Below are 12461 nucleotides of genomic sequence, written 5' to 3'. Positions count from 1 at the left end.
CTCTCTCCCTTTCTCTCTCTAAAAATCAGTAAAAACATTTTTTAAAAAAAAGGTGTCTTTCACGTTAAAAAAAAAAAACTTGTTAGAACCAATAAGCTAATTTAGTAAAGTTGCAAGATACAAAGTCAACATACAAAAATCAGTTGTATTTCTATATACTAACAATACGTTATCTGAAAAATAAATAAAGCCAGTTCACATAATATCAAAAGAAATAAAATGCTTAGGAATAAAACAAAGTTACAAGACATTGGTACAAGAAATGAAGAAGACACAAATGGACAGATACCCCATATTCATGGATTAGGAAAAATTAATGTTAAAATGTTCATTCTACCCAAAGTCATATATAGATTCAATATAACCCCTACTGAAATTCCAATGGCATTTTTCACAGAAGTAGTAAAAATAATCCTAAAATTTATATGAAACCACAAAAGAACTCTATTAGCCCAACCAATCTAGAGAAAAAAGAACAAAGCTGGAGGCATGACACTTTCTGATTTCAAACTATAAAACTACTAGAGGCCCGGTGCACAAAATTTGTGGGGGGGGGGGGGCGTTCCCTTCAGCCCAGTCTGCATCCTTTCCAATCTGGGACCCCTTGGGGGAGGTCCAACTGCTGGTTTATTGGGCCTAAACCGGCAGTCGGACATTCCTCTCACAATCCTGGACCGCTGGTTCCTAATAGCTCACCTGCCTGGCCGGCCTGGTTGCCCCTCACTGCCTCTGCATGCCGACCTGGTCTCCCCCAACTGCGCCCCCCCTGCCAGCCTAGTCACCCCACGCAGCCTGCTTGTTCAGTCGTTTGGTCATCCCTCACTAACCCCCTCTGCCGGCCTGGTCGTAGGCAGCCATCTTGTGAGGGCGTGAGGGTTAATTTTCATATTACCTCTTTATTATATAGGATATTACAAATCTCTAGTAATCAAAACAATGTGGTACTGGTATAAAAACAGATACAAAGGCCAGTGGAGCAGTATCGAGAGCCAAGAAATAAACCTCTGCATATGTGTTCAACTAATATTTGAAAAGGGAGCCAAGAATACTTGATGAGGAAAGAAAGTTTCTTCAATAAATGGTGTTGGGCAAACTGGCTATTCACATACAAAAGAATGAAATTGGACCTCTATCTTTATACCACTCATAAAAATTAAGAATGGATTAATGACTTAAATTTAAGACATGAAACTGTAAAACTTCTAGAAAAAAAGAGAGAAGCTTTTGACATTGGTCTTCGTAATGAGTGTTGGATATACACCAAAAGTACAAGTACCAAAAGCAAAAATAAATAAGTGGGACTACGTCAAACTGAAAAGCTTCTGCACAGCAAAATAAACAATCAGCAAAATGAAAAAGCACCCTATGAAATAGGTAAAGATATTTGCAAACCATCTAAGCAACTCATAACTCAATAGCAAACACACACACAATCATTAAAAAATGGACAAAGGACTTGACTAGACATTTTTTCCAAAGAAGTCATACAGATTGCCAACCAGTGTATGAAAAGATGCTCGACATCACTAATCAGAAAAATGCACATCAGCTACTCTTTCAAAAACAGTAAACTAAGTTAATAAGCATGATAGAACTCTGATCTAAGATGTATGTTTGAGTAAAAACTGGTATATGGCTCTGGTATAAAAATAAAACTTTCGGGAAATTCTCATGTAGGAAATAAAGGATAGATCCTTTTTGCTTAAAGGTCTGGGACAAGGAAGAGGAGGAAAATTCATGGAGCCAGGAAATCTTGATTGTTACTGCATAACACTAAGTACTCTATTAAGAGCTTCTTTTACTTTATGTTAATTTTCGCAAAAACAGGTAGATATCTTCATTGAACAGATGCAGAAATTGAGGTCTGGAAATATCAGTTTGTCCAGATTCACACAGCAGACCCTACATAATCCTTACCCACCTTGTTATGTTGCCTTCTAAGGAGTCTAATAGGAGCTCCTGTAATGAAAATGAAACTGTAATGTCAGGTTGACTTTCCTTGAGGTTATGGTTAAGCTGAACTTTATGATACCCTTGGTTATTCTCTAAAAAGTAGTTTTCCTTACTAATAAAAGTAATTGTCATAATGGAAAACTTGAAAACTGTAGGTATGTTTAAAGAAAATGTTTAATTTTTTATGTAGTAACTAATATTGTTATCTCTTTTTTTGGTGTTTCTTTCATTACACTTTGAACTTTTTCAGCTTTTTATTTTGAAGTTCAAAGAATTGAATATCTTAGGTATGGTTTTCTACAAAAAGCAGACGAAACTTGTCTTTCTTCTAATAAGTTTTAATGTTTCTTGATCCTTTCCTAACTTAACTCCTATATTAAGCTTCTCTAAATTTGATACTTTTGCTTTCTTTGTATTCATTCCGCTTTGGATACGAAATCTTGTGGATTCTATTCTAGTTTATTCTGACTTTAAATCTGTTATAAGATTAGTTTTCTCTAACTAGCTCTTTTATATTGTGTCTTGTTCTTCAAAGATCTGGTCAAGGTTTCTATCAAATAACCCCCACCTTACTGGTATACCAACTTTTAAAAAATATATAAGCCTTTTGAATAAAGTCGTTTAGCTAGTTAAAGGTCTTTTAGCATTCTCCCTCCCCAGATTATCAACTTCAAGTCTAGGTTAACCCTTTGCACTCCGCTGTCCCCTCTCAGGGGACATCGGAATTCTAGCATATCACTCGGATGTCCCCTCTCAGGGGACATTGCAGTTTATTAGTGATTACGGGGAATTGAGTTATTTCAACGCAACTTTTTGAGACATGCATGTTTCCCTGAAGTTTTATCTTGAAATGGCACAAGAAATTAAATCAAAATATCGTTAAATTACTAAGATATATACAAGAAATGTCAGCGGGTTTTGTGTCGGATTAAACAATAAACTACATATTCCCAATGTGGGACAAAGAAAACGGGACTGCATTGTGTGTTCTAACAGGAAAACACCTGGTGGCAGGCATCAAACCACTTATTACTGTCAAACATGCGCTAATCAGCCTGCAGTGCATATTGGGGAGTGTTACAAAACTTATCATACTGTACAAAATTATAAACAATAAAATATTGTTTTTTTTGCAAATATACATTCCTCGATGTCACCCAATTCATATAAGTCCAATATCATTATAATACGTTACTTGGTTCCAAAATTATACTAAATAATACGAGGGTCTGTAAATGCACGTTTCCGCCACAAAGTAGCGTCGAGTAGCTGGTAGCCAATGTCCAGAATGGTTCGGAGTGCAAAGGGTTAAGATTCACTTCTGTTCATTAGTAAATACATATGGCAATTTAAAAACTCTTTAATCTTAATATTTCATTACCATGTATCTGTATAGTTTGTACCATACTATCATACATTATTAACTTTGCCTTAAAATTTTTCAGTTGTTTAATGTGAATTTATTGTTTGTCCCTAACTAGATTATAGGCTCCTTGGAGGCAGAGGCCTTTATTTTAATACACAGTAAAATATTATGTGTACAATAGGTGCTTAATAAGTACTTAGTAGTTGACCTTAAAACCCACAAATATGCTATGGGCTATTCTACTCTAAGGATAAATTTAAGTTTTCCCTTGGCACAAACTGTAATTATAAAAGAACTGCTATGATGATCTTTAGTTACTATTCATGGTGATAAGCTATGTATATACACATGGAGGAATAGTACTCATTTGCTTGGACTCTGGATCTTTTATTATTCAAGCTTGTTTGGTTTTTGTTTTGGGAGATTTTTGATCAATTATTAGATTAGTTTTCTAAAAAATTGTCCAAGAACAACATATCCTTTCTTCCTGTTTACAGTCTGATGACTAACTTGTTATCAAGCAATGTAACTTAGCAGGGTGTTTGTTCTTACATAAAAATGGTCAACTCTCAACCTACAAGTAGAGCAGTCAAAGATGAAACTTACATAAGCTTGTCTGAGGCTTCTTAGACCTCACCTCCAAAGTCAAGTTTAAAAACAGTGTTGAATGCTAGGGAAAGAGTTAAAACTCTTTACTGTCCCATGAGGATTCCCACATACTTTTAATTGAGTTGGTTGCTGTGATATTATTTCATGTCCTCAATGAAATCCACATTTGTTGATTTGGGACCATATAATTAATACCTTTTTTAAAAAATTCTTTTTCAACAATGGATTGAGTCAAATAGTTGCCGCAGTGCTACAGCTAGTTCCTATGCCATTATATTCTGGTGCTCTATAGAACAGGCCAAAGTGCCCTGATGTACTGCCAAGTACCATGTGCTGAGATAGCTGTGGCCTAGAGAGTCCTGAGAGTGATGCCAATCATCATCAAAAAGCAATTTTTAAGCACCTATCTGTACATGGTTCTATCCTAGGCACTGTACAAAACGAGTTAAACAGACATGGCCCCTGCCCCCTGGGAGTTTTCAGTCTAAGATGATGCTGACATGGACAGACATAAAGGATATTGAGACAACTGAACAAACATTGAACAAGAACATAAAGTACTAACATTATGCCCAAGCAAAGGGGTAAGTGCATTTTGTGGAATAGTGTGTAAAGGAAGCCTCTTGGGACATGAACAGGGTGGGTAGAGCAATTAAGTCAATCAACCTCTATCAGGTTAGGTTAGTTTTCACTGGGTAGTTGGGTTTGCATACAGACTCAATCAAAATAGAGACAGGACATTCCAGAAACAGAGTGCAACAAAAAGAAGACTTGGAGCAAGAAGAGAAGTTTAAACCTATATTGTTGGACTCTTGGCCTCCCAAACTTGCAGTTCTGAATGGTTCTGAATCAGAAAGTAGGGCTGATGTTTTGACTTAGCAAGTTGGCATTTAAGTTGGGTCAGGGCAAAATTGTTTTTTCAATGCAAAGGAAAAAACAACACAATAAAAACCTGAAAACTTGAGTAGCTTTTTGCTTGTTGATTCTCTTTAAATCATTGGCCACTTAATAGAAATCTTGGAGTTCATGGGAGCTATAATCTTCTTAATTACCTTATGAATTACCTAAAAATGCTCATTAAATTATGTTCTGTGTTAGAAACTATAGCACTCATAACATAGAAATTATTTTTCAGGAATTGGTCAGGGTATCCATCCTTGAAAAAGGTCCTAGGAATTCTGGGTATTATTGTAAGTAGTGCCAGCAGATCTTGAATGCTAAGTATTGCCTGCTCTTAGTTCATTAATTTTGTATCTTCCAAGATATGCCTTTAATACCATTCATACACATAGACTTGAATTTAAATCGCAGCTGTAGCAAATCTGTGTTCATAGTGTCTGTCCAATAAAACTCACTACTACAGTGGTTCTCAACCTTCTGGCCCTTTAAATACAGTTCCTCATGTTGTGACCCAACCATAAAATTATTTTCGTTGCTACTTCATAACTGTAATGTTGCTACTGTTATGAATTGTAATGTAAATATCTGATATGCAGGATGGTCTTAGGCAACCCCTGTGAAAGGGTCGTTTGACCGCCAGAGGGGTTGCGACCCACAGGTTGAGAACCGCTGCACTACTACTTTTTCAGTAGACATGGACTTAGGAGTTTCCCCAGTAGTTCACAGCTCACTATTTGATGTCATTCATATCTGAAATGTGAAAATTTGAATTTACCCAAAATATTAGTGTAGTTATTTTCTTTACAAAAGTTTTCTTTTTAATCCTCACCTGAGGATATGTTGTTTAATTGATTTTAGAGAGAAAGGGAGAGAGAAACAATCGGTTGCCTCCCCATACGCACCCCGACCCAGAATCAAACCTACAACCTGTTGGTGCATGGGACAACACTCCAACCAACTGAACCACCCAGCCAGGCCAAAAGCATTTTTATTGTAAGAAAGAATTCACAATGGATTTCCTTTTAATTGTCATCCATGTGTAACTACAATACTATTGAAAACATAAGTAGCGAAGCCCACTAAGGCATTAAAAATTCATTGTGCCTTTTTAAAATATTGAAACCTTTTTATGCCCTCACATATTTAATTTATAAAGTATATGTATTCATATTTTTTCCTCCCCATTAGAATTAAGGTTTTTAAGGGCTGGAGTCACGCCTTTCCTTACTTGCAATAACTCTTTGTGTTGTAATATGACAATAAGAATCTAGTTGCTATTATTATTTTCCTTTTGTGACCCCAAGTCATGGGGTAGTAGCACATGATAAGCTTCCTAATAGGCAGGGTATGATTTTAGGGACTGTCATCCAGAGGACTTCAGTGATTGTTGTTATTCACCAAATATCTTGCTTAGATAATCTTAAGTTCTCAGAAATACCTCCTCTGGGTGGCAGCTTATTATTCTAATGGCATATTTACCATTAGACATTTAATCTTTCTTTTAATTATTGAACTAATCTTGGACTACTCTATCTGGAAGAGCCTTGAGAAGTTTAGACAAAATAAACTTAAGACAAAGCCTAGACAGAATTTTGTCAGAAAAACTAAGGGCCATAAAATTCAGCCAGTGTCTTCATTTAATCCAGCATATCTTTTGCTTATGAACCAAAGGGTGAGTAGAAATTTTCCAAAATGAAGGGTGAAGATTTTGTTTGCTTTTGCATGTGCAAAAAGAATTCACGCCTAATGATTCAGCAAGAAAATTGAGCTCATTTTGTTAAAACCTGAAATCGTTAAAGGAAAGATATTCAAACATCTCTAAATTGTCTGTGTTCATGATAGATAAAAGTGGTAGTGATGGATTACTTTTTAGAATTATGTTTTTGTCCAAATGGTTGATTGTTTTTTAGGAATTAAATTGCTTTACTACATCAGTAGATAATTCCAAGTATACTGTTAAAAAAGAGGAAGGAAAGAAGTTACATTGGAAGCATGTAAAAACCTCTTTCCATATAAATTCTGATTCTGACTGGTAGGAAATAGTTTTGTAACGGGCTCTGGACAGAATAATGAAAAAGGAAGATCTAAAAATTTTCTTTTTTGAGCTTTTGTTCTAATTCAGGAGTCACTGAACTTTTTTCTGTTAAAAAATATATAACCATGCTCCAATAAAACTTTATTTACAAAAACAGGCAGCCAGCTGGGCCATAGTTTCCAGCCCCTGTTGTAATATGTGGAAACAGTTAATAAGTACATTAGAGTATGTTAGTGATAAGGGCTTTGGGAAAAGAAAACTAGAGCAGAGTAATCAAATAGGTAGTATAGTGAGGTGTATGTTGGCAGGGTGGGCGGGCCTCACTGAGATCAAGAAGAAGAAGAAGAATCAGTAAAGGAGACTAAAAAGTTAGTGACTGGTAAGATGGAAAGAAAACCAAGAGATGGTGATACCCTGGACGCAGTGAAGAACCATATACTAGTAGAAGGAAGAAGAAGAGGGGACTATCTGTCAGCTGTTGCTGATAGGCTAAATAAGAGGAAAGCTGAGATTGGATTTAGCTGTGCACAGGTTATTAGTGACCTTGATGAGCAATTTTGGTAAGTGGGTTCAAGAAAGAATTGAATGAGTGAAAACAAAGTAAGTCTTTTGGAGAATTTTGTTGTACATGGAGAAGTGGAGGGGACGGGGAGGATCAAGTGAAGAGTTTCTTTAAGATAGAAGAAATAATGACATGTTTGTTTGGAAATCATCCAACAAATAGTAGGGGGAAATGATGTGGGAAAGGAGAGAATTGATGGAGCTGTGGTTTTGAGTTGGAGAGGGGATGGGATCTGGTAGATGAGTACATGTGCTGTAGCGTCTGATGTTGTTCTCATGTGGCTTTAGTTTTCTTTTTTTTTTTTTTTAAGGGTTTTATGCACCTTACAAAACTTACAAAAAAGTAGTTTCCATTGATTTCCTTATAAGTGGCGTTTTCAAGGACCTGGGCAACGCTGTGACTTCCTGAGCACAGTGGATGAGAGCAGTCCATGCCTGTTCCGCTTCACAGCCTTCTCCACGTACAAACACCCATCTGTCCACCTCACAGGCATGTACTAGGTGGAAGGTATATGGAGAGAGGTCATTAGGCGTCTACAGCTGCCGGCTGCCTGCTCACTGACTCCGAGGGAGCCGCCGTGGTCTGCACGTGTGTTCGGGGGCAGGCAGGCTCCTTGCAGAGCAGGTGTGGCAGGCGTGCGTGTTGGCTGCTGCCTAGTGCCAGATGCCTCTTGCCGGGCCAGGGCTGATCCGAGATGCGGCTGTAGTGACACGGGCGCTCCGCTGAGGCAGTTAACACGGCACCGGGTGCTGTAGGTTGCATCCAGGAAGGACTTGCACCTGGTAGGCAGGTACAGGAGACGCAATTGGTAGGGTGTAGTAGAAATTTGAGTGATCGTTTGGTTTGTAGTGGTACTGTAGAGAATAGGAAAGTCGAAGTATTGTCTTTAATTTTTAATACCAGCATTTGAGGATCTTTGGTGACTCACTAAAATAACTTTTAAAAGTATTTTTTTATTGATTTTGAGAGAGAGAGAGAGAAACATCGATGTGAGAGCCGAACATCTATCAGCTGCCGCCTGCATGGGAATCAAGCACGAAACCTGGGCATCTCCCCTGTCTGGGAATCAAACCAGCAACCTTTTAGTACACGGGATGATGCCCAACCAACTGACCCACACTGGCCAGAGCTAAAATGACTTCTGTTGTGCCTTCTGAGGGAGTTTTAAACTTAACCCAGCAAATTTGCATATTTTAAGGATTAAACCTTACTTTATGAGATTAAATAATCATGCATGTAATGCCTGTGGCACAACATTTGGTATCATGTAGACACTCAAGAAATGATAGCTATCATTAGAGGACGTAGAATTCCTATGCACTGAATGCACTAAACTAGGCTTACTTTATCTATTTGGTCCCAAAAGATAATCTTATAATTTTAAATGTTAGGTAAGTTAGAATTTGACAATAGTAAAATAAATATGCTAAATTTAAATCAATAGATCCTTTGGCGTCTCTCCAAATGTTCCTTCTACTTTACAGTGTGGTCTCTCTTTGTGATTTAGTGATATTATTGGCTCCAGTGATCAGGGGGAAGTATTGATCAGAGGCTCCAAAGATGAATGCTTGTTCTTATGCGGTCATTATTTTATCATTTTGCTATGTTAATTTCTTTGTACAGTGCAAATAAATTATTTTTGTGTATAGTATCCTCCTATAGATTGTAAGTTCCCGGAAGGTAGGTAATAACACTTGTACATTTCTAAGAAAATGACTCAAGTAATAGGTTGTATGTAGATGGTATTCAGTAACTTCTGATTACTAAATCAAGGTTTCATAATCCTGTGATTAAACTTAGATATTCAGTTCTAAATTTAGGCCTTGCTCCAATTCAGGACTAAAACCCTTCCACTGCTCTGGAAAATTCTGGAGCCAAATTTTGTTATTGTGCTAAATGGTTGTTAATTAGAATACCTCCAAATGTAGCTATCCCAAATAAATTCCAGAGGGAGGTAGTAGTCAAATTTCACAGTTAAGCACATAATAATAGAAGCACAATTGGCACACACAGCTGTTGAAATGCCATAAAAACTGGTGTTATGATAATTAAAGAAGTTATTAGAGAATAATACTCAACTAATGATAGCATATTGAAAATCAAAGTAAGATAGATTGACTTTGTGTAACTATGCCTTAGTTACTTTCACTGGCTGTATCAAGAAAGTAATGATTGAAGTCAAAGAAGTGATACTCTTAGCAAATACTAGAGAATCTAGTTGTGGCCAAGAACTGTTTGGGAAGGGCAAGCTGAAACAGCTATTTCATTCTGTAGTAGCCAATGTAATTATTAAGAGAAGTGAGAGAACTACTTCTTTTATAAGCAGCAACTATGAGGCTTTAATCGGGTTGCTGCTAAAGAAAAAGTTTAAAGGAGCTATATTTAAATTCAGGAAGTAACATTTAGCTATTCATGCAAAAGACTGAGAAATTCTAAATCTATTCAAATCTGGATTTCCATCACATTTATTAAAGTTATTTCTAAAGCATCAGAACAACCATCAGATATATGGGAAACACTGAAAAAGTAATTTTAAAAAATCTGTCCTGTGTTGAAACTTTGCTTGTTTTCTTTGTATCATAGGTCCAGTTGTGTACGTCTTGGACCTTGCAGACAGACTGATCTCAAAAGCCTGTCCATTCGCTGCAGCGGGAATCATGGTTGGCTCTATCTATTGGACAGCTGTGACTTACGGAGCAGTGACAGTAATGCAGGTTCACTATTTTACTTTATTCAATTACATTACCTCTTTTTTCTTTCTTTTTTTTAATTTCAAAGAGGAAGGGAGAGGGATAGAGAAACATCAATGAGAGAGAATCATTGATTGGCTGCCTTCTGCATGCCCCCTACTGGGGATCAAGCCCAAAACCTGGTCATGTGCCCTGACTGAGAATCGAACCATGACCTTCTGGTTCATAGGTCAGTGCTCACCCAGTGAGCAACACCAGCCAGGGCAAGGAGTTCTAAATTTTATTTTGAACAAGTAATAACTTTCTTGTGATCTAAAAATAAGAAAGTATATAAAAAGCTGTTTAGTGCCCAGAATTGCCACAATTTATAACCAGTGTCTTATTGATTAGAAAATTTATTGCTTCCAGTAACTGTTGATGAAGATTAGAGACTTACATTTTAAGGTTTAGTCCCAGGCCCTTGACTCTTCTCTCTATATGTCGTCCTTAAAGATTTTCAGCTATCATCTCTGGTTTTTTGTGTTCTGATCTATGTCTTTTGCCCTAATCTTTCCTCATATCCACTTCTACAATAGCAGCATGACCCTTCTCCTTAAAAAGGACTTCTTATGACCTCACTGTCAATATTATGAAATCAAACTTGTCTTTCTCAATTTAAAACCTAAATTTAGTCCCTATTATAATTTATTTATACTTTTTGTTATTTTTTCACCTACTCAATTTATAGCCTACATTCTTAGCTTTTAACTTTCTACTACATAGCCCTCCCTATATGCAGTCCACTGACAAAGTCCAAGCAGTTTTCATTTTGATGTCTTACATCAGTGGCTTCCTTTCCACAGTTTTTACCTCATGATTTCTTGTCATTCTCCCATCATAACCTGGATGGCTAAAGGAGCCTCTTGATTAGTTTTCTAACTTCATTTTCTTCTATCAACCTATCCTTTCAAATGAATCTTCCTAAAATAATACCTTCAACATCTTACTTCAAGCTTACCATCTCTTCTGCCTTAAGTACTGCTTCTTAAAAGTAGCACCTAGATTGGTTAAGCATTTCATAAGTAACTCAATAAACACACTTATGTTTATAAATGCTATAATTTGTTTTTCTTTCATATAAATTAGTGCATGGAAGAAAAAGGGAGTTAAAGCAAGTCCTCAAGTAGTGTTTCATTCAACATCATTTTGTTATGTTGATAAAATACTGTAGGAACTTAACTCTTGTTAATATCAATTATCGTATGGTAAAGTTAGTTTCATTATTCATCATTTCAGTTAAAAGTCACAGAACCGCCCTGACCAGTTTGGCTCAGTGGCTAGAGCGTCAGCCTGTGGACTGAAGAGTCCCAGGTTTGATTCTGGTCAAGGGCATGTACCTTGGTTGCGGGCACATCCCCAGTAGGGGGTGTGCAGGAGGCAGCTGATCCATGTTTTTCTCTCATGGATGTTTCCAACTCTCTATCTCTCTCCTTTCCTCTCTGTAAAAAATCAATAAAATATTTTTTTTTTTAAAAGTCACAGAACCTGCCCTAGCTGGTTTGGCTCAGTGGATAGAGCGTCGGCCTGCAGACTGAAGGGTCCCAGGTTCGATTCTGGTCAAGGGAACATGCCTGGATTTGGGCTTGATCCCCAGTAGGGGGTGTGCAGGAGGCAGCCGATAGATGATTCTCTCATCATTGATGTTTCTGTCTCTCCCTCTCCCTTCCTCTCTGAAATCAGTAAAAATATATATTTTTAAAAGTTACAGATCCTGTTGACACCATTAAAGTGAGGACTTACTGTATATATGTAATAGTCCAAAAATTGCACATAATCTGTGTATGTCAGGGTCCATAGTAAGCAGCCTTTCTGAAGTTGCTCCATCAATAGCCATGGTGAGACAGTATTAAAAGGCTTCTTCATAAAATCTTGATGACACCCAAAAATCTGGATATAGTCACTGAAATGAATCACAGATAGTAAGATGTCATTTGTGGTGAGTGTGGTGGATAAAGATTGAGAACCACTGATTTGTAAAAGATCCCATTTTCTTAACCTGCTTTGTTATGCAGAGTCCTCCATAGTCTTACTTCATGCTGCTTTGAGAGCCTGTTGGGTTGTCTCCTCCAACCCATCCTTATGTGTTTAGTTGTTGTTGTTGTTGTCTCTGTCCTTTGGCTTATGTCCCTGCCTCATACCTGTGCTTCCAATTCCCTCTCTGCTAATTCAACTCTAAACCCTCCTTTCAGGCTTAGTTCAGCCACTTTTTCTCCATAAAACTTGCCCACTGTGGTTTCTTCTTCCTCTGCATTGGTGACATTTTTTATTCCTCAAATGGCAGGTAATTTTGTGCTGACCTACATAAAA

The 12461-nt window shown here is 37.2% G+C and overlaps 1 protein-coding gene across 1 annotated transcript in view; it reads left to right on the top strand.

Moving 5' to 3' along the window:
- Positions 1–12461, top strand: part of MARCH5 (membrane associated ring-CH-type finger 5) — a 43815-nt gene that overhangs the window by 21590 nt on the left and 9764 nt on the right. The window contains exon 3 of the mRNA XM_023754917.1: positions 10009–10139. Within this exon, the coding sequence (XP_023610685.1) occupies positions 10009–10139 (131 nt within the window). The remainder of the gene's footprint in view (positions 1–10008; positions 10140–12461) is intronic.

Source organism: Myotis lucifugus, unplaced genomic scaffold (assembly GCF_000147115.1).
Source record: "Myotis lucifugus unplaced genomic scaffold, Myoluc2.0 scaffold_66, whole genome shotgun sequence".
NCBI classification, from domain to species: Eukaryota; Metazoa; Chordata; class Mammalia; order Chiroptera; family Vespertilionidae; genus Myotis; species Myotis lucifugus.
Note: the sequence above shows the minus strand (reverse complement) of the source record. Positions and strands in the feature narration are given on the sequence as shown.